General features: G+C 48.7%; 1 protein-coding gene, 1 long non-coding RNA gene and 1 other non-coding gene across 3 annotated transcripts in view; 1 reads left to right on the top strand and 2 right to left on the bottom strand.

Annotated features, from left to right (window-relative positions):
* Positions 1 to 3551: 3551 nt before the first annotated feature.
* On the bottom strand, positions 3552 to 3652 carry LOC111755972 (small nucleolar RNA U13). The gene has a single exon (XR_002790502.1). It is a non-coding gene; the product is annotated as a small nucleolar RNA U13 (small nucleolar RNA).
* A 4654-nt stretch (positions 3653 to 8306) lies between these two features.
* Positions 8307 to 21761, bottom strand: LOC134476547 (uncharacterized). The gene is made up of 3 exons (XR_010048323.1): positions 21479 to 21761; positions 15971 to 16082; positions 8307 to 8481 (listed from the first exon to the last, which is right to left on the bottom strand). It is a non-coding gene; the product is annotated as an uncharacterized LOC134476547 (long non-coding RNA).
* Positions 20999 to 22028, top strand: part of Npepps (aminopeptidase puromycin sensitive) — a 74752-nt gene continuing 73722 nt past the window's right edge. The window contains exon 1 of the mRNA XM_003467065.5: positions 20999 to 21368. Coding sequence (XP_003467113.2) covers positions 21099 to 21368 — 270 coding nt within the window. The 5' untranslated portion in view covers positions 20999 to 21098. The remainder of the gene's footprint in view (positions 21369 to 22028) is intronic.

Genomic DNA, 22028 nt, shown 5'->3' with positions numbered 1-22028 from the left:
CCCACTCGCCTGCTGTGGGGAACAAAGCTGCAGCTCCACCGGCCCCAGATTCCTGGTTCCAAGGTGCAGCTCAGAAGCCTCAACCAGGGAAGCAGCCTAGGTCCCCCCAGTGCGATCCTGGGGGTGGGGGCGCAGGTCTGGAATGGATCCATCGCCTCCTCTCCTCCACTTTCACCTCGTTGGCTAAATCAAACAATGATCCTGAAAGGGAATTTCAGGCCTTTTGTGACCCCCACCCCGTGCCCTGCTGTGTTCAGGGAGGAGAGAGCAAAAACCAGTGGATCAGAGTAATCTGTCTCTAACCCACTTCCATCCTCTGGATTACCTCAACCAGCGGGAGGGAGCCAGAGATAAACTGGGCACCTCGGGACTCAGGGCTCAGGGCCCAAGGCTCAGCACGTGGGGAGGAAGTTGCAGGAGTGGCTGGAGGGCAGGAGGCCTCGGGTCCAGGGTTCACATACCCTGGTGTCGCCTGCAGAAGAGTCTTGCAAAAGGGTCCATAGGCTTGAGGAGCAGTGGAAGTGCGCACTGTGACCCCAGCTCTGGAGGTGGAGGCAGGAAGATCGACGTGAGTTTGAGGCTGGCCGGGGCTACACAGTGAGACCCAACTTCAAAAAACAAAAAGAACCCGAAGCAATGCCTAGCTAGTGTTTGCCAGTACTGGGTGCTCAGCAAATGTGCTGGATGGAAGGATGAAGTGTACAGATTAGTTGGGCAGGGTGGTGCGCGCCTGTAATCCCAGGACTTGAGGCTGAGACAGGAGGATCATTGCAAATTCAAAACCAGCCGGGGGTGGGGGTGGGGTGGGGGGTGGGGGGGGAACAGCCTGGGTACAAAGTGAGCTCAAGGCCAGCCTGAAATGCATAGCAAGACCCTGTCTCAAAAAGACAAAAGAAGAAAAGAAAAGTGTACGGTTAGCAGGCAGAAAGCAGGGACAATCGCAGTTCGCATTAACCACTCTCTGGGCCTCTTGTGAGTCCCAAGCTGCGAGCTACAGTGGGACAAGCTCTGCACTGGGGGCCCGGAGTCACAGGCACAGGCTCTAGGGCACCGATGCTGCTCCTGGCACTGATGTGTCATGTGGCCTTGGGCAAAGTCACCTGGATCTGCGATGAACCCTCTATCAAGAGCCCACAGACCTACGGATATCGAGCGCCCATAAATAATGCCCAAAGGCCCGCGCGCACTGGTGGAGGGTAGGGACTCTGGGCAGCCTGTGGGCCAGGAGCTTGGCAGTCATCGCCTGTGGTCTGCGTCGCTCCCGGTCCCCTGGACCCGCGCCTGTAAGCGGTCTCCCAGTGTGTCCCCTTGGGATGCTTCCCGGGGGCGGCCTGCGCTGCAGGAAGCGTCCCCTAGGGGGAGCCAGGGATGCGCTGCCATCTCGGGCTGCTGCAAGCGCGGCAGCTTCCCAGAGCTGCCCTTCCTACAGGTTCTCGCAGGCTGGTGAAGTCTGTGCTTGGCATCATTTTGATTTGATGTCATCTTGAATCAAAGGCAGCTTGGAACCCAAGGGGACGCTGGCAACCCACAGAGCCCTGTTGTTTTGCTTTGTTTTTGTTTTTGTGGTACCTGGGATTGAACTCAGGACCTTGTGCAGACTAGGTCAGTGCTCTATCACTGAGCTACATCCCTGGCCCAGACCTACTGTTTTTTCAGACCGGCTCCCTCCGTGTAGCGCAGGCTGCCTTGAACTTGCAGAGATCCTCTTACCTCAGCCTCCCCAATGCTGACAATACAAGCTGCACCACCACACCCCACTGACTTTTGGCCATTTTGCTCCTGATCCCTGTAGTGCCTCTGCATTCTGTCATCTGCAGCGGCCCCACGCATCGCTCCTACGCCCTTTTTGTTTTGGTGAGGTGAGCCTATTCCTCTCTCTTGAGAAACTTCCTGCCCTTGGCCCAAGCCATGAGGACCACTGCATGCCCACCTGGCCCTCCTCCCCTTTCCTCCCTTCCCAAGTCCTTCTGGAGTTGGGCAGCAGAGCTAGTTTTGGGGAAGGGGAAGGGCCCTATGTCTGACCTGCAGGGCCAGGCGGGATGAGCAGCAGGCAGTGGGAGGCTGCCCCTCGGCTCGACTCCCACGGGGTTCCCCTGCAGCAACCAAGGGGTCGAATTGGTACTGACTCATTCCCTGGCCTTACTGTGTCACTTGGTTGTTTCCCAAATACCTCTTCCTACGCCCCGGATCAGCCAAGCACCCATGTCCTCCAGGCCAAAAGAAGCCAAGAAGCAAGAAAAAGCCAATACACATGCAATTCCAGCACATGGGAGGCTGAGGCAGGAGAGCTGCCATGAGTTGAAGGCCAGTCTGGGCTACACAGTCAGACCCTGTCCGAAACATTCTTTAAAAAGCCTCCGGAGTGTGGAGCTCACAGGTGCGCAACACTACACCCAGCTAGGATCCCCCCATTCCTCTACTTTCTTCAGACAGAACAAAGGGTTACTTCATTTTGTTTCCCTTCCACTTGGGGGAAGGGGAAGGAGCTGGGGGAGCTGGCTGTTGGAGACAGGAAGTGACACCGTTATTGCCAGTGAGTCAGGGGCCTGGCTGGGCACCCTATCCGGGTTCCCAGCCCCACCCTGATTCCATTCTTTCCCTCAATCTAGTGACTTACTGGCTACTGGAATAGGCTGTTTTTCTGGACTTTATGAACGCCCTACTTGCCAAATTCCTGAGTGTTCAATAGTAAATTTAATGCAATATGTTTCTGGGCTTCGTTTCTGTTGCTATTTCCTGTAAAAATAAGAGATATTTTTCTGTTACTTCTAGAAAGGTTATCAAAAACACTAAGACTCAGAGGAGATCAATGACCTATGATCCTGAGATTAGATCTTGAAGGCAGGAATTGTGTTTTTATTTTTGGTTTTCTGACACGGAGTCTCACTGTGTAGTTCAGGCTGGCCTTGAACTCACCATATAGCCCAGGTTGGCCTTGAACTTACAGCTATTCTCCTGCCTCAGCCTTCCCAGTCCTGAGATCACAAGGCCTGTGCCACCACACCAGGTTAAGACTTGTACTTTTAAATCATCTGTTGGTGTTTAAGGGTTCAAGTTTTTTGAGTCTCTGTACCATTAGATGCTGAACTGTATTTTCTTACCTTCTTTTTAGTCAAAGATTCCAATCTCTCCCAAACCAGGGTCATGCTCCCTAAGAAATATTAGCTAGTCTCTAAGAAAGCAGAGGGAACGGGCTTGTATATAGGCCAGAGCTCCCCATCTGGAAGAAAGAGAGAGTCTCAGAGTTCCTAGGCAGACTGCCCGAAGAAGAGGAAGGGAGAGAGGGGAAAAGCTAGATGGCTGGACCTTAAGCTCTCCAGTCTGAGAAGAAAGTCAGACTGCAGGCCTGAGCTAGCGCCTGGCCTAGCCGTACCGCTCTCTCCTCCTAATTGTGGTTAGGATTTCTTTTCTTCTGCTTTTGGCCTCATGATGGAGCCCAGGCTGGCCTCGAACTCTCAGTGATCCTCCTGCCTCAGCCTCCTGAGTGTGGGGCTCACAGGTGGGCACCACCCTGCCCAGCCATGATCCCCATTCCTTTTTCTTTTTTTCCACGTCAGATGGGTAATGTGCCAGTGTCGTAACAAGGTTCAAAGGAGGCACTGTCATGCACGGAGCATGAACACCCAGTCATCACACTTATGAACCTGAGGATCTCATTCCTTTATCTTTCACATGTGTTTATCTCCCCTACCTGTCCCACCTCTAAATTTTCCTCCCATTCTTTGCTATTTATGTCTTTCCTTTCAATCTGGTGTTCTCCCTATGAATGACTCTGAAATTGTTTTCTAATATGCATGAGAAAAAATAGAATTTCGGAGTTGGAAGGAATTTTCTTATCTCCTATCATCCACAGGACTGGGGCGGTGCCAGGGAGGTTCCTCAGGTCCCTGGAGCTTCTCAAACTAGCAGCAATCCTCCTGCCTCTGCCTCCTGAGTGCTGGAATGACAAGTGTGCACCACCACATCCGGCTAAATTTTAAAAATTGTATTTCAGTCAAAGATAGCTTGTCGTGAATCCCCCTCCAAATCCCACTATGTAACCCAACACACTTACCCCGTCCTTCTTGCCTTTTTTTTTTTTCCCCACTTCCTGTGTCTGTACCATCTTCTTGCCCTTCTGAAGCAGCTCTGGGGTGCTTTTATGCAAGTGCCTTCATCTGGGCTGCCATGACTGCCTTGATGTCCACAATAACTGATTCAAAACCTATCCCTTTGGGGCTGGGGATTTAGCTCAGTGGTTTAAGCACTTGCCTGGTAAGCACAATGTTGTGAGTTCAATCCCTAGTACCAAAAAAAATTAAGTTGCTAATCTGCATAGACTGGGCTTAAACTTTGCATCTTCCTGCCTCAGCCTCCCAGAGTGCACCTTTGCATCCAGGCTTCACCAGATTTTTTGTTGTTATTATTGTTGGGATTTTTTGTTTTATTTTTTTCATGTTTTGGTTCTGAGGACCAAACCCAGGGCCTCCTGCTGCAGACAAGGCTCTATCACTGAGCTAAATCCTTAGGTTTTTTGGTCTTGTTTCGTATTTGTTTTTGTTAAAGTTGGGGTCTCAATACACAGTTCAGGATGGTTTTGTATTCACTCTAGCTCAGGCTGGCCTGCAACTCACAACGATCCTCCTGCCTCGGCCGCCAGTGCTGAGATGACCGGTGTGCACCATCACACCTGACTCATTACAATTTTCTGTTGTTACATATATAAAACCGAACTACCCAGCCTAGTTTATTTATTTATTAATTTTTTTGTTTTTTTTGGTCTTTTCATTTTTATCGGTACCAGGGATCGAACTCACGACTGCCTGCTTGCAAGACAGGCACTTATGCCGCTGAGCTAAATCCCCAGCCCCAGCCTAGTTTATTTAGTAAACATTATTTTACCACATGACAGGCAGTGCTGTAACTCCTGGGGCTATCTGGATGACAGAAACACAGCTCTGGCCCATAAGCAGCTCGAGTCTGGCAGTGGGGAGCGAGAATTACAGAAAAGATTGCTGAAGAACTATGGGAGCCATGATGGCAGGAAGCTGGGCAGCACCGTGGTGTGAAGGAGAGCGTGCCAGGTCACTGTGGGGGCACGCGCCACCACGCTCTACTCCGTTCTGTTTCTGAATATCGGATTGTGACAAATTCCTTCCTCCGCTGATGCAATATCACTTCCTCTTTTCCACCTAGTGAGGAGTCTCCTGCGCCCTCTGCAACATCACAGGGCGAGCTCACAGCCTTCTGTGCCACCATCAGACCCAGACAACCTGCCTACATCTGACAGTCGGCTATCTGAGGACAGCCGTTACTTATCACCTCAGTCTTACGGTTGATATTTTTGTTTTTATTTTTTATATTTTGCTTTTTTGAGACAGGGTCTCACCATGCAGTTCAGGCTGCCCTTGGATTCACTATGTAACCCAGGCCGGGCTTGAACTCCAAGCAATCCTCCTGTCTCAGCTTCCCAAGCACTGAGATTACAGGTGTGTGCCCCTATATGTGCCTCCTGCACTAAAGGCTCCTAAACTCACCAAATTCTTTCTCTTCCTGTCAAGTTTCAGCGTCATTTCCCAACACGATGTCTCATTGAAGCTTGCATTAATTAGTTCCTCAGTATCATTCTTTTTTTTTTTTTTTGTCCTATTGAGGCAGGTCTCCAAATGCAATTCAGGCTGGCCTTGGGCTCACTTTGTATCCCAGGCTCATCTCAAACTTGCTGAGGATTCCCCTGCCTCAGGCTCCTGAGTGCTGGGATTGCAGGTGTGCGCCACCACGCCCGGCTTTTCTTTCTTTCTTTCTTTCTTTCTTTCTTTCTTTCTTTCTTTCTTTCTTTCTTTCTTTCCTTCTTTCTTTTTTTGTCTGTCAGTGTTATTCTGAACTGGTCCAGGCAGCTTGAGTCAGCCCACAATAAAGCCAGTTTATTATCTCTGAATCTTCCTGCACACCTGTGACTGAACCGGGTTTGGTGAGGCCTAAATCTTTTTCACTGAAAATGCCGTCAAGCCTGTCCTCCTGCCAGTGCAATCGACTTTTTGTTTTGAAACCTAAATGTAGGCTGTATCCATGCTGACCTTCACCATATTGATTCTGGCACTTTGTTCCAATTGTGATGGTTTATCACATTGTAAACATACACCAAATCATCATACTGTACCCCAGAAAAATATACTATACAATCATTTGTTTGTCAATAAAAAAAGTTTTAAATCTTAAAAAAAAAGGATTATGTGAAATCTTGCTTTTATCATCTAACCTACTACTTTTCATTTTTAAAAACGTTCGCTGGGGGCTTGGGAATGTAGCTCAGTGGCAAAGTGCCTGCCTGGCAAATCGTGGTCCTGAGTTGATTCCTGGTACAAAAAAAAAAAAAAAATTTGCTGCAGCTGGATGTGGTGGCACATACCTGTAATCCGAGCACTCTGAGAGGCTGAGGCGGGAGGATCTCAAGTGTGAGCCTGGCTAAGCAATTTAAGAAAACTCTGACTCAGGGGCTGGGGATTTAGCTCAGCGGCATAAGCGCCTGTCTTGCAAGCCTGTGGTCGTGAGTTCGATCCCTGGTACCGGTAAAAATACAAAAAAAAAAAAAAAAAAAAAAAAAGAAAACTCTGACTCAAAATAAAAAAGGGATGTAGCTCTTTAATAAGGCCCTGAATTCAATCCCCAAGTATAGCAGAAAACAAAAAGTTTCAGGTATAGTAGTACAGGCCTGGAATCCCTGCACTTAAAGGTTGAGGCAGAAGGATCACTGTGAGTTTAAGGTGACCCTGAACTGCATAGCAAGATACATTAAAAAAAAGAAAAAAAGCTTGGTAGGATAGCAAGGACCCTCTTATTTATTTATATCAGTACCAGGGATCGAACTCACAACCGCACACCCTTGCAAGGCAGGCACTTATGCCACTGAGCTAAATCCCCAGCCCCAGGACCCTCTTATTAAGGACGTGAATCTACTGGTAATATCTGATTTTTTTCTTTTTTCAGTAGTGCTAGGGCTCAAACCCAGAGCCTTCAAGCACTTTGCCAGGTTTTTAATTTCATCTTACTTTTTATCTTTTGATGCTCAGGCTGGAGTCCATGGGCTCACATGTGCTAAGCAAGTGGGAACCTTCGAGCTACCCTCACAGCACTGCTTCACATGTTTATTTTGAGAAAGGGTCTCACTAAATCCTCGGGGCTGGTCTTGAACTCTGGGGAGAATCTCAGAAGAACAGGGAAAATTAAACAGTTCCGGGGTACATGGCTGGCTTGGGAGTTTGCTTCTCTGGGTTTTTTTCCTTCCAGTTGAAGCCAGGGCCTTCACACAGAGCTGTGCCCCTGGCTCCCTGCCCCTACCACTGTTTCTGAGACTGGTTCAAACTTGGAATCTTCCTGCTTCAGCCTCCTGAATACTGGGATTACCAGCTGGAGCCCCTGTTCCCTAGAACTCCTGGCTCTGATCTTCTCCCAGTGCCTTGGGGCAGAGGAATCCTAGTTTCTGTGGCTGCCTGGGGGAAAGACTGAGGGCTCACAGAGGCAAAGGCAGACAGCAGCTTTGCTTCTGAGGTCTTCGTTTTGGGGAACCCTTTTCTGAGGTACCCTCGAGTCCCAAGCTGACTTCTTGGTGCTCGCTTTGCCTCTTTACCTGCCCTCTGAACGACACCTGGTCTACGGGGAAAGCCAGACCTTCCTTGGCACTGCACGCCTACACAGCTTTCCTTGTCTGTTTATTTACTTATTTATTTTTAGAGACAGGGTCTTGCTGTGTTCAGGCTGACCCTGAATTCACTATGGAGCCCAGGCTGGCCTCAAGCTAGCAGCGATCCTCCTACCTCAGCTTCCCAGTTACAGGAATGCAACACACATCTGCAACAACTACCCAGTTTTGAAGGTGAGCCACACACACACAGCTGTGTATAAAGGAATCACCCTCCCTGCAGAGTCCCCGCCCTTTGCTATGTGCAGACCCTCCCTCTGGCAATTCTGGGGGGGGGTCCCTGAGATACCCATCCCTCATTGTCTCCCCTTCTCCTTCCCTGTGGAAGCCCTAGGTCTCTGTATTTTCCTGGGTTTTTCCACTCCAACTTAGGCTTTGGTGCAATTTCCCCTCTGGCTCTCTGCGATCTCCCTTGCCAAGGAGAAAACTGTTTCTAGGGTGGCAGCTTCATAAACAATGCATGTTTTTTCTTTTAAAAAAAAAAAGCAAAAAAAAAAAAAGCATGTAACTCTGTCTCCATCTTTTTCATGGCTTCATAATATTCCATTTGCATATGAAACTGGGATGAACTCAACACATAGATTCCAGGGTACTGTGCAGGGCGAGCAAAGAATTGTACTTCGAATGCTAAAACAAAGAAGCTGCATTTATTGAAGAGGATAAGGGGAAAACGTATTCAGGGCAGATGCATGCCAGCAGAAACCAGTATGGAGCACAATCAGCAAAGTGGTGCAGCGCTGGCAGGAAAGGTGAGAAGCCCACAGATAAATCCGGCTTTCGGCTTTCCAGGGCTGCCTTCGTCTCTAGGCAAAACAGACACAGACAGGATTGGTTAACAGAGCATCGAGTCATCCTGAGTTAGGGACAGGATTGGTTACCATTGTGTTGCAGCGGCATCTTGAGTTAGAGAGGATTAGGGTTAGGGTGCTGAGTCATTCTGAGTTAGGGACCTCCACAGTTCACTAGGGGGTCACCCCTTGGAAGTTGCCCAGACTCTAGTGGGTGGAGGGGTGTGGTCTCCTCTTCCCCACTGTGCTAACTGCGCTACATAGATAGACTATGCAGATGGGCACCAAGCTGATTTTCTTTTCGATATTTTGGAGATAGGGCCTCCCTATATAGTTCAAGCTAAACTTGAGCTCACTGTGTAGCCCATTCTGGCCTCAAACCTGTGGCGATCCTCCTGCTTCTGCCTCTGGAGGGGTAGAGTTACTAGTTTAAGCCACCACGCCTGGCTTGTCTGTATCAATTTCTAAGCATAACTGCCAGACACTTAAGGCTCTGGTCTCTGCCTTGATCCCGACTGCCTTAGCCCCTGGCCCTTTGCATTAGCGGCTCTGCCTTCTAAAGGGGGCGGGGCGGGGGTGGGGGGCTGGGAAAACAGAAACAAAATGAACAAAACAGACTGAACCCACTTCCAAGGCTGTCTCAGTCTGTGCTGAGAAGAAAGCCTGCATGCAGCACAGGGAGGGGACTCGGTCCCACCTGCCCTTGGCAGAAGCAGTCTGGCCCTTTCTGGTCTCTGGGCCTCAATCCCCTTTTCCCTGGACCTTAGAGCTCTGGAATTCGGGAGGTGCCTGAGGCCAGTGTAGGCAAGTGCTGCTCAACAGGCATCTGTTCAGCCCAACAATGTGCAGCCCCAGCGTTGGCTGTGTGGCTGGAGTCCCACATCAATAAGACTCATATTTACAACTGACTGTAAAATCGACATGATGATGCTTTCTGTCATCCCAGCACTCAGGAGGCTGCGGCAGGAGGGTCACCTTGATTTTGGGGCCAACCTGGGCTCCTTAGTGAGCTCAAGGCCAGCCTAGACTGGAGAGTGAGACCCTGCCTCCAAAAAAAAAAAAAAAAAAAAAAAAAACCCAAAACAAGAAAACCAACATGAGCACCCCCATTCGAGCATCCCCATCGCCAGCCACAGAAGCCCATGGTGCCCCTAGCAAGCTGCCTGAGAGAAAGAGAGACCAGCTGATGCTGCTCCCTGGGGCTTGGGGTTTGAAGGAAGGGATCGGACCAGGGAGAGAAACAGCTTCGGTCAGGATAGCAGCCAAGGGAGGCGTCTTCCCCAGACATTGTGCAAGCTGCAGGTGAGCCCTACACCTGGACAGGGCGTCTGCTTATCTAGAACAGAGGTGGAGGGAAGGGAAGGAGAGGGCAAAGGGCAGTGGGGCCAAGTTCTAAGGCTCCGGACTGTGTGTGCACGCATGCGTGCGTGTGTGTGGTGTGCTAATTCCTGCCACTTTTTGGCAGCTTTTCTGAAAATTGTGAGGACAGCTGCTGGTGGCCCAAATCACTGACATCACTGTGGCCACAGCCATTTCCTGCCTGTAGGTGGCCGGGCACCGGAGGTACTGCAGATGGCAGATTACTGGGGCCCCTTCTGCCTCTCTCTGTTTACGTCATTTAATAAAGTTGAGATAATACTGTTTTTGCTTTTTGTACCAAATCAGTCTTTCTTTCTTTTTTGAGACAGGGTGGCCTTGAACTCACTATGTAGCTCAGGGTGCCCTTGAATTCACAGGGATCTTCCTGCCTCAGCCACCACACCTGGCTCCTGTGCTTTGCAAATTTAAGGTAGGGAGAAAGGAAGAGAGGTTCCTTCTCCAAGAACAGCGAATAAGCAAACCACGTCCTCCACATTAACCGGATAGATTTTTCTATGGGATAAAAAATCCTTGAACCAGTGACCTGGTCCACAGAGAGACAGAGTTTCTGGATTTAGACGTGCACCAGCTTCTGTGAGCTTTTACAAAGTCATGCCCTGTCTGCACATCCAGTTTTTATTTTTATTTTTGTGGTGGGAATAAGACATTTTTGTCTCTCAGTGATATTGTGAAAAAGGCCGGGAATAATAAAAGTGAGGAAATAATTCCTGGGAGAGATTCGTTCAATTGTTTCTAATCGTTTTCAGACTGCTGGGACAAGCAGGGCTGGCCTGGCCTGCCAGCTCCAGATGCCAAGCATTGCCACGGGGCCGCTTTTGAGAGGTTTCCTCCTCGAGGAATGGAGACAGAAATAGAACCTCACTGTTCTACAAGTTCTCGTTGTCAATGGACCCCATGGAAGCACTTGGCTTGGATGTCAAAGCCAGAGTGTTAGAATGTGGGTCAGTTTGAGCAAGAACATACTAATGAAAGCTGGGTAACACAAACAGAAAGAAATGACCCTTGTTTTGCTTTGTTTTTTGAGACAGGGTCTTGCTATGTAGTCCAAGCTGGCTTTGAATTCACTTTGGAACCTAGGCTGACCTAGATAACTTGAGGCAATCCTCCTGCATCGGCCTCTTGAGTGCTGGGATTTCAAGCATGCACCACCAAGCCTGACTCTTTGTCTGTTTGTTCTTTTATTTATTTACTTATTTATTTTTGGTACCAGGGATCAAACCCTATGACACTATGGCAAGCTCTCAAGCCACTGAACTAAATCCCCAGCCCCTCATTTGTTTATTTATTGAGAGAGGATCTCATTACTTTGCTAAAATGTCCAGGCTGTGCTCACACTTGGGATCCTCCTGCCTCAGCCTCCAAAGTGCGGGGTTTTAGGGTCACCACCATGACTGACTTGTCTACCTTTGATTTTCATTGGCTAAACCTATACATATCAGAAAAAAGCCGCAGGAGTTCAAGCTGTGAAAAATAAACTGTAATCTATATCGTCAGACCGTTTAGAGTATTCAAGGTGAACATGAAAATAGACGCAAACGGAACAGTAAAACAATCTAGGGCTGGGGATGTAGCTCAGTGGCACAAGTGCCTGCCTGGTAAGTGCAAGGTCCTGAGTTCAGTGCCCAGTAGAAAACAAACACATGCACAAAACCCCACAAAAATCCAGAGAACGACAGGAGAAAAGATGAAATATACAGAATATAATCATGGAGATAAAAGTGTAGGCTCCAAATCCCAGGCACACACACACACACACACACACACACACTTTCAGGAAAATTATGCAGCTTAGGGAAAAGGAAAGAGAAAATGTCAAGGAGGAGGATAGAAATGTAGAAAAGAAAGTTGTTTTTTTGTATTTTTGGAGAGCTCTTGCTATGTAGTTCAGGCTAGCCTTGAACTCTCGGTGATCCTGCCACCAGGCCTGACTATAAGTACCTCTGTTTTTGTTTGTTTTTTGGTGGTGCTGTGGGTTGAACTCAAGGTCTTATGTGTGCTAGGCAAACACTCTACCACTGAGCTACCCAGCCCAGGAAGGTCTAAAGGGTAATTCGCTCAAGCTCTCAAACTGTTGAAGGCAGCCCTCAGTTGACCAAGACTGTGACAATAGTAATCTTGTTTTTTTTTTTTTTTTTGGTTGTTTACAAAACAATAGTAAAATAACATAAGAACCCTCTTTTATATTAGAGTTACCTCTTATCATCTTTTATAACCCCTAGTATTCAGTATTTTATTTTCATTTTGTTTTGCTTTTTTTTTGAGACAGAATCTCATCAGGTATTCTAGGCTGGCCTTGAACTCTCTATGGAGCCCAGGTTGGCCTCAAACTTGTGATCCTCTTGTCTCAGCCTCCAGAGTGCTGGGATTATAGGCAGGTGCCACAATGCCCAGTTTATTTTATTTTCTTGAGACAAGGTCTCAGTATGTAGTTTAGACTGACCTTGAACTCGCTGTGAAGCCCAGGCTGGCCTTGAACTCACAGGGATCCTCCTGCCTCAGCCTCCTGAGTGTGGAATTACATACCTGCACCAGCATGCTGGCCTCACATGGTTACAGTTGTTAGTAGTAGTCACTGTCCTGAACACAGTGTCACCCACTTTATTGCATGTACACTATCCTTCACTGAAAGGTTATATATGCACCTCATATAAACAAGCCATAAATGTTTAACAAACAAAAGCAGATTGTCCTTCTGAAGAACCAGATTATGAATGATAACGGAAGAGACCTCACTCTTCCAAACTATGGTAGAATTCGAGATTCTGTTTGGATACTTCTTGATTAATTTCCCATAAATATGCATTCATCACAGCGGTTTTCTCTGTTCCCCATCAAAGATTGAAGCTTTGACCTTTAGAGGCAGACAGGATCAGGCCGAGAACGTCTCTGTCTGCATCGCTGTCACTATCAGTGCCATAAAGGTGTGAAGGCAGCAGAGGCAGTGACAGAGAGAGAGCCAGCCCTGGCTTCCCAGGTGGCCTGTGAGCGGCTACTGAGCTGTACACAACCCTTTCAGAGTGATTTCCCTTATAAACGTGGCACATGACCACCCTCCGCTGGGTTTTTGTTTGTTTGTTTTTTGTCTTTCTGAGACAGGGTCTCACTATGCGAGACAGGGTCTCACTATGCAGTTCAGGCTGGCCTTGAACTCACTATGTAGCCCAATCTGGGCTCAAACTCCTAGCAATCCCTGTGCCTCAGCCTCCCAAGTGCTGGGATTACAGGCACGTGCCACCATGCCTAGCTTTTTTGTGTGTGCTGGGAATCCAACTCAGGATATCAAGCTTGCCAGGCAGTTGTTGTGCCACTGAGCTGTAATCCCTGGCCCTGGCCACCCTATTCTAAACGAAGGCCATCTTAGAAAAGAGTATTTAAAGTATTTGAAGTGACAGTTGATCTCTGTGGGGCCTGCTGATACTAACCTGGGCTATTTCCTACAAAGTGAGTACCCCAGGGTATAGGGAAATCAGAAAAGAGTCACAAAAACTGTTTCAGGGAATTCACAGTGTGAAAAAAATTTTTTTTTCCTTTTTCCGTTTTTTATCGGTATCAGGAATCGAACTCACGACCACCTGCTTAAGCACCTGCACGACCACCTGCATAAGCAAGGCAGGTGCTTATGCCGCTGAGCTAAATCTCCAGCCCCCACAGTGTGAAAAATTAAACATGACCAAACTCCAATTGATTCTCAAGAAAAAGATTTTCACAAACACAAAGCTATTCTTTTTTTTTTTTTAAAGTCAAAGAATTGCAAAGCCACAGCCCCTCCATTTGACATCTTGAAAGCAGATTTTCAGATTGAGAAAGTAAAAACCCATAGTGCCAGGCTGAGGACTTAGCTCAGAGGCTTAAGCTGCTGCCTGGTAAGCACAAGGTCATGAGTTCAATCCCTGGTAAGGAAAAGAAATTTATGGTGCCGTTACATTTAGGCTTCTGATAAACAATGAATTAGTTATGTTTTGGTTTGGTTTTCTTTTCATTTTTGCTTCTGAGACGGAAACAGGCTGGCCTCAGACTCATCCTCTTCCCAAGTGCTGGGGTTATGGGAGTGCTCCCCCTTATCCAGCTTGAATAGTTTTGTTTTGTTTAGTTTTGCTTTCAGTACTGGGGATTGAAGCCAGGGCTTTCCCATTGAGTTACAGTCCACTCTTCCCCTACCCTGGTTTTTTAGACAGGGTCTTCCTAAGTCTCTTAAAATACTCAGGCTGGTCTCAAATTTTGTGATCTTTCTGCCTCAGCTTCCCAGAGTGTTAGGGTTATAGGAATATGCCACTATGCCTGGCATAGAAATAGTTTTTTGTTTTTTTGTTTTTAGTGAAAAACTTTTAATAGAAGTATACCCCGAACTATATCCCATGAAACATTTGAGACATATTGACACCGCAAATCCGTTCCTCATGTCAGGTGTGATGGCACATGCCTATAATCCTAGGCACTTGGGAGGCCGAGGCAGGAGGAACACTGTGAATTCAAGGCCAGCCTGGGCTACATGGAGAGATCCTGTCTCAAAGATTTTTCTGTTTGTTTTTTGAGGCAGGGTCTGGCTACGCAGTTCAGGCTGGCCTTGAATTCACAGCACCTCAGCTTCCCAAGTGCTGAGATTACAAAACAATTTTTTGTTGCTTTTGTAATAAATGTATCCCCACCTTGTGCTTCACAGGACTTGCCATCCTGTGGACTTGATGGGCTGGAAGCCCGGGTCATGGGTGAGGAACACCGCTCCCCAGAGCTGTTTCTCTGTCTGGTGGCCACACCCAGGAGCAAGTGTTCTGTGCATCAGCCTGCAGTATGGGGTACTGTCACCCTTCTCCGAGCCAGCGCCTCACCTCATTGTCACAGTCAGATCTGTCTCCTTTCTGTCACCTGGCCAACTATCGTGTTATCATGTGCTCTCTCTGCTTTGACTCCTGGGTGTACAATCCTTCTTTTCCTTCTCTCTCTCTCTCTCTCTCTCTCTCTCTCTCTCTTTTATCTTTTTGAGACATGGTTTCACTATGCAGTTCAGGCTGACCTTGAACTCACTTTGTAGCCCAGGCTGGCCTTGACCTCATAGGGAGTCGCCTGCCTCAGCCTCCCCAGTGCTGGGATGACAGGCATGTGCCGCCACCACATCAGGCCTTTCAGTTCCTTGAAACTCAGATGACAGAGCAGTTTATTTTTATTTATTATTTTTTGAGACAGGAAATCATCAATCCTCCTGCCTCAGCCTCCCAATACCTCTTTTCTTTTATTTGAAGCATCTACTGCAATAAAAAAGAAAAAGGGGCCAAGGGTTTAGCTCAGAGGCATAAGTGCCTGCCTGGTAAGTGCAAGGTCTTGAGTTCGATCCCCGTTCTAAAAAAAAAAAAAAAAAGAAAGAAAGAAAGAAAAAGGAAGAAGACCTTGTTTCAGCTTCCTTTAGGCTAGCCTGAAGAGCTGACTTATCACTCTTACGGCTCATAACGTAAGACATTGGGTTTCTGTGTTCCTGTACCATGGAGGAGAAGAAAAACTATAAAAAGCAAAGGCCTTGGAAATGGTATCATTTGAGTCCCTTGTGTAGAAGGATGAAAAGTACTCGCCTGCCTGACTGCAGCTAGTGAAATTCAAACCTGAATCCAACCCGGCTAGAACTGCACTCCCTGGAGCAAATGAAAGAGGCCAGGGCCCATAAGGAGCCTCCCCTTTTGCTGCAGTGCTGGGGGTTTCTGCAAGGTGGGCGCTCCTTCCCCTCTGCTCCTGCCACCTCCCCTCCACCTGGCCACGTGTCCTTGGACTGAAAGTAACTTAATAATGAATCAGTTCAGTGGAGTACATAGGGCCAAACAACGATGACACATTTCGGTGTCTCTTGGCCCTAGACACATCAGGACAAGACACGCCAGGGTTCAGAATTTCCTGATGCGTAACTGTGCGAACTGTGGTCTCTGCCTCTTAGCTAACATAGCTATGGGGCAAGAAGAACAAATCTCTCTTGGATGGTTTAAACTGCACCTTTCTGCATAACGAATTTTGTTTTTGTTTGACCTGCCCTCATTCCTGATGTCAGGCCCCTGGGGTGTCTGTGTGATGCCTTCTTCTCCGAGAATGTATATTTTACACAGTGAGATCACACTTTGAACTAAAATAGCCCAGATTCACAAACCTGCTGGTTTCAGGCTGCTGGGCGCTACAGAAGAAGCGCCATTTGAACATCGCCCTTTGTTTCCGTGCCTTCTTTGAGTCGATTCATAACACAGAAGTGTCACTGCCTAGATCTGAGGGGTAGGGGAGACAGCAGACTCTGAGTTAGCTTTCCGGTAAAGCCCTTTCCTGGGAGGTGCATAGCTTCTATCAGAAAATGAAAGCCCCCCAATGCTTACTTTTTTTATAATTTTTTTTTTGTCTTTTTCATTTTTTTTGGTACCGGGGATCAAACTCACGACTGCCTGCTTGCAAGGCAGGTGCTTATGCCACTGAGCTAAATCCCCAGCCCCCAATGCTTACTTTTTATAGTCTTTCTTCAACTCTAGAATTATTTGTATATTGAAGACAAAATGACTGTAGTTTGAATCCCAGGAATAAACACAAGCCAATTTCCAGTTTGCCCTACTTTTTTTTTTTTTTTTTTTTTGGTACCAGGGATTGAACTCAGGACCTTGTGCTTGCCAAGCAGGCAGTTATGCCACTGAACTAAACGCCTGTCCCTTTCTCTTTCTTTCTTTCTTTTTTTTTTTGAGGAAGGGTCTTGCTGGCCTCAAACTCACTATGTAGCCCAGGCTGGCCTTGAACTCATGGCAATCCTCTTGCCTCAGCCTCCTGAGTACTGGATTACAGGCATGTACTGCTATATCCAACAGAGTATGTACTTTTTTTTTGGAACTGAGAATCAAATTGAACTCAGGACCTCAAGCTTGCCAGGAGTTCATCATGTCACTGAGCTAAACCCCCAGCCCCCAAGTGTGTATTAATCTTGACTTCTACACTAACTCTAGGAGAGCTGGCAGCAGGAGATTCTCATCTTCAATTATTTATGCAGCTAAGACTCCAAGGCAGATTGTTGTCCTAAAATCACACCCCATGAGGTGAAATCCTACCAGCCTGGCAGGGCTTACTGTCCTGGGTTTCCTCCCTTCACCCCACCTGTAACCTGGGGTTAGAGGAAGCTTGGCCCTATCACCCTCTCAGGCATGGGCTCAGCTCTGGAGCAAGGACTAGTTCCAATGTTAATGCAGACATTCACAAGAATGGCAGGGATTTAAGAAACCAAGAGAATTTAAGCCAAGGGTGGAGACACTGAGGCCCTCTTGGCCTCTGTTGCTAAGCTGCTGAGACTTTTTATCCCCTTGGTGACTCCATTGGACTGGGCTGGTTCAATTGGAGCCCATCAGTGAGAGAAGCCTGCTCAGGGGCGGAAACTCCGGAATGCTGCAGTCCCCTTCAGACTCAGGATTCCACGAGAAACTTGCAGCTGCATTCTGGAGGCCCACGTGTCACACTGTCCACTTCGTGCCCTCAATGCCATTCTTCAGAGTCGGGGGTCTCAGCTTTCCTGAGACTTGGCCAGGCTCGAGTCAATTCGGAGACCAGCAACCATCAGGCTGTGTCTACCTGTTTCTGCTGATTGTTTAGGAGCGATAACTAGGTGCAGGAAGAAAGGAAGGAAGGAGGAGCCAGGAAGACAGACAGGCGGGAATGTATGACTTTTCCACTTCCAGATGGAAAGATTCCAAGAGAAATCAGTTTGACCAGATAGAACATTTCTTTGGCACAGGTGGCTGCATATGATATCATTCTGCTTTCTATCTCTATGTCACCTAGTGCCCTATTATATGCTGTTATCCATCTGTGGAGCATGGGATGTGGGATGCCCGGTGTGGTAGCGCATCCCTGTAATCCCAGCACTCAGGAGGCTGAGGCAGGAGGATTGAAGCAAGCTTGAGGTCAGCCTGGGCTACTACTTAATGAGACCCTATCTCCAAACAACAACAACACAACAACAGCAAATGTCTGTGGGGTGGACCTGCTTGGGTTCTGCTCATATTCCCAACTACCATTCCAACCTGAAGCTACAGAAAAGAGTTAGGGCTGGGCTCTTCTGGAATCTGTTTCTTACTCCTTACTCTCCAACTGTCACGTCCCTGGCCTTTGGAAACCCCATTCATCCTATTCCACAGCTAAAGTTTATATTAGCAGAATTAGAGTTACAATTTCCACCCTTGAAAGTGACATCAAACATACGGCCATGGTTTGTAAGTCAGGACTGAACAGTACAGGAAGGCTTTGTTTTGACCTGGCATGGTGGATGTTACAATGATCTCCCAAACTCTACTTTCCTTGTCTCAGTGTTCACAGCCTGGGTTTCTCTCCTACCTGAATGTTTTGTTTCCCTCATCCAACTCCTTTAGGAGTTCTATTTGTTTTGAAGAATCTGTTTTTGCTACTTTTTGTTTTGTTTTGTTTTGTTTTGAGATAAAGTTTTGCTATATAGCTCAGGCTGGCTTCGAAAGCATGGTGATCCTCCTGCCTCAGCCTCCTGAGTGCTGAGATTACAGCTGTGCACCATCATGCCTGGGTAAAAACCATTTTCTCCACATTTTCTTACATTTTCTCTTTAGTACTTTTACTTTACCTATTACCACTCTATCTATAAAGACCTTTCTGATATTAAGAAAATAGTAGACTTTGAACTGCATACCTGTATTTGCAAGGTTTTGAAGCCACAAGGAAATAGTTTTAATATCATTACTGTTTTTTTTTTAATTGGTACCAGGGATCGAACTCACGACTGCGTGCTTATGCCGCCGAGCTAAATCCCAAGCCCCTAGCATCACTGGTTTTATGACCAAGAACAAGTCTTGTAAATTCCCTGTCTTTGTGAAGCAGATATGCATAAAGTGTGCTTAGCTCAAAGAAAAGTTATTTAAGTTGGGTTTGAGAATTTCCTCAAAAAGTCCTCCTTTCTCACAATGGGAATTGACTCTCAAGCCTTTGTACTGAGTTTCACCCCTAATGATTTTTTAAAAACATTTTGAGTTGAGTGTGATTGCATATCCCTATAATTTGAGCACTCAGGAGGCTGAGGCAGAAGGATCACTGGGAGTTCGAGGCCAGCCTGGGCTACATAATGAGTATAAAGGCCAGACTGAACTGAACTACATAGCAAGATCCTGTCTCAAAAATTTTTTTTGTTGTTGTTGGCAGAGGGAGACAAGGTATCATTAAGTTGCTAAATTGCTGAGGTTGGGCTCCACCAGGCAATCCTCCTGCTTCAGCTTCCCAGAGTGCTGGGATTGCAGGTGTGTGCCTGCATAGAGTAAGTATCCAGTCATATATGGGGAGCTGTATCCCGTGTAGTAAGCAGCGCAGGATTCACAGGACCCAGAGATGTCCTTGTCTTTTCCTTCGGCTTGGTCCCAATTCCTGCTGACATGAAGTCCACGGCCCACATACTATTTTTAATTTTCTTTGTGATTTTGCAAAAGAAGGATGTGCCTAAGGTTCATATGGTTCCTCAGCGGTATACACGTCTTGATCGGAAGGCAAAGGTTACACACTGGATAAAACAGTCTCTCTGGGTCTTTGGTTAGTCAGCTCCATAATAATTGAGTTATACTCTGTTTAGAGTCCAACTGAGAGAGGAAAAGAATCACAAAGCAAATTCTTGAAAAATAGGGCTGGGGATGTAGTTTGGGGTAGGTAAGGGAATGCAGCCCAGGCCCTGGGTTTGATTCCCTAGCCGGGCAAAACAATAAAATAAACGAAAGGTGCATTCTGTACACATACATATATATTGCAATTACAAAACAAAAGAACAAGAAAGTCAGCAAAAACCAGTACATGAGAGCTGATGGGAAGGCAGGTAGAGCTGGGTGGAGTTGGCAATCACGGCTTTAGGGGAAAGGGAGGGGCACGGGGCTGCCAGAAAGGATGAGGAGGTCTTGCCTGCAATCCAGTGAGCAATGGGAGGTGGAGAGGTTAAGCAACCTGGAGCTGTAAGAGCTAACAGTTGCTTGGCCTGATGGTGAGGCTTTGTGATCCCAGCACAGTAGGCTGAGGCAGGAAGATCACTGTGAGTTTGAGGCTAGCATGGACCACATAGTGAGTTCAAGGCCAACCTGAACTGCATTGTGAGACATCGAACAACACCAGGCATAGTGGTACATGCCTATAATCCCTATCACTCGAGGAAGATAAGACAGGAGGATCACCATGAGTTTGAGGCCATCCTGGACTAGAGAGCCAGAAGCTGTTTAAACAAAAAAATCAAGCACCAGGGTAAAGGTGAAGAAACTATATGTGGTACTGGGGCTTGAATCCAGGGCCTTTATATTGAGGTACATCTCCAGGCTTTTTATTTTTTAGTCTTTTTTTCTGAGACTGGGTCTTGCTATGCAGTTCATGCTGGCCTTAGGCTCCTTTTGTAGCCCAGGCTGGTCTTGAACTTGTAATGATCCTCCTGCTTCAGCCTCTCCCAGTGCTGGCATTACAGGAGTGCGCTGCTAAATTGTACAGGCTGGGCCCCTACCTGCTATCTTCCTGCCTCGGACTCCTAGAGGGCTGGGATTATAGACCTTGCCACTACCCTCGACTGACTTTATTTGAAACGTTAATCATGAAAGTAAAAATATTCCTAATTTTTTAAATCAGTCATTCAAAAGCCCAAACCTGTTGCTGAGGAGATAGCACAGCGCTTGCCTGACAAGCGAGATTGTGAGTTCGATTTCCTGGGACAAAAAAAAAAAAAAAAAAAAAAAAAAAAAAAAAAAAGCCAAAATCTCATTAGCTGACATAACCTGGATTGCTAAACGTTTTCTGGTTTTTTAAATATATTTCAAAATATTTCTTGAATTTGTTACTTTGAAAAAAGTAACAAAGGGTAAGGCCAAGTTAGGGATTGCCGCGGACCCGGGCGCAGAGGCAGACTGCGGTTACTGCTGCCCGGCGGCTTCCAAGGGTGCCCTGGGCCCGCCAGGTCCCCAGTCCCCGGCCCCGCGGACAGGTGCAGCGCGCCCGCCGCCTCGCCGCCCCGCCTCCTGCCCTGCGCACGCGCGCCGCTCCCCGCGGGGGCGCGCCCGTCCTTGGGGCCGCGCACGCAGCCACTGCCTCCCTCCCTCCCCCCTCTCCGCCCTCCCCGCGGCCTCCTCCCCGGCTCCCCTCCGCCCCCTTCCCCGTAGGCAGCGCGCCCGCCCGCAGCCCGCCCGCCCGGCCCCGGCTCGCCCGCCCGCCAGCTCGCGCGGGGTCTCTCTCCGCCCGCGCCCCGGGGCTCTCGTCAGGCGCTCCCCGCGCCGTGGATGTGGCTGGCCGCCGCCGCCCCCTCCTTCGCTCGCTGCCTGCGCGCCCTCGGCCCTCCGCCGCCGCCTCCCCGCCGCCTGCCCCTCCTCAGCCGCTCCCCGCAGAGCCGCCGCCGCCGCCTCCTCCACAGCCCCGGCCGCGCCGCGATGCCGGAGAAGAGGCCCTTCGAGCGGCTGCCCGCCGACGTGTGCCCCGTCAACTACAGCCTCTGCCTCAAGCCCGACCTGCTGGACTTCACCTTCGAGGGCAAGCTGGAGGCCGCCGCCCAGGTAGGCGCCGGGCCGCGAGGGGCGGGCGGTTAGGCCGCGGCGGGCGGCGGGGCCAGGGCCGGGGCCGGGGCCGGGGCTGGGCTAGGCCGCGATCGCCCCCCGGAGCGCACCTGTGCGGGGCGCCCGCACCCCTACCCCCAGCTCGGTCGGGCTCGGGGGGCGGCCCGAGGGGGTCTCTGGAGTCCCCGTGTCGTCCTGGCCTCCTGACTCAGTTCTTTGCTGCTCCGGGTGTCCCCGCACTCTACGGGGGTACAGATGGGAAGGAGCAGCCGTGGGGACCCGACCGGAGCGTGGAGGGGAGCTTCTGAAGCGGGGGAGGGGGGGAGTGGAACGAGAACGTTAATCCAGCAGCCTCGCCGAGTTCTCCCCGCCCGCTCCGGCCCAGGGGCCGGGTTTCCACGCCGATCCATCCCCTCCCCTCCCCCCTGCGCCTTCCCCTTCCCCTCGGGTGACAGTGCAGCAGCGACTTTGTTCTCCCCTAACCTCTAGAGGAGCTGCGGGAGGACCCCGCGCTGCCTTGCCTATGTCTTGGAGCTTGGAGGATGTATTGCTACAGGGATGGTTGCTTAGCAGTAAGCTTCGGAAAGCGGCTTTTAGTTTTTAGCATGCCACTGGTGAAAATATTCCATGACTCTTTTTTGCAGTTTTTGGTGAATCATA

The sequence above is a fragment of the Cavia porcellus genome, unplaced genomic scaffold, assembly GCF_034190915.1.
Source record: "Cavia porcellus strain 051 isolate PalLab524CR breed Dunkin Hartley unplaced genomic scaffold, mCavPor4.1 scaffold_6, whole genome shotgun sequence".
In the NCBI taxonomy this organism is placed as follows: domain Eukaryota; kingdom Metazoa; phylum Chordata; class Mammalia; order Rodentia; family Caviidae; genus Cavia; species Cavia porcellus.
Note: the sequence above shows the minus strand (reverse complement) of the source record. Positions and strands in the feature narration are given on the sequence as shown.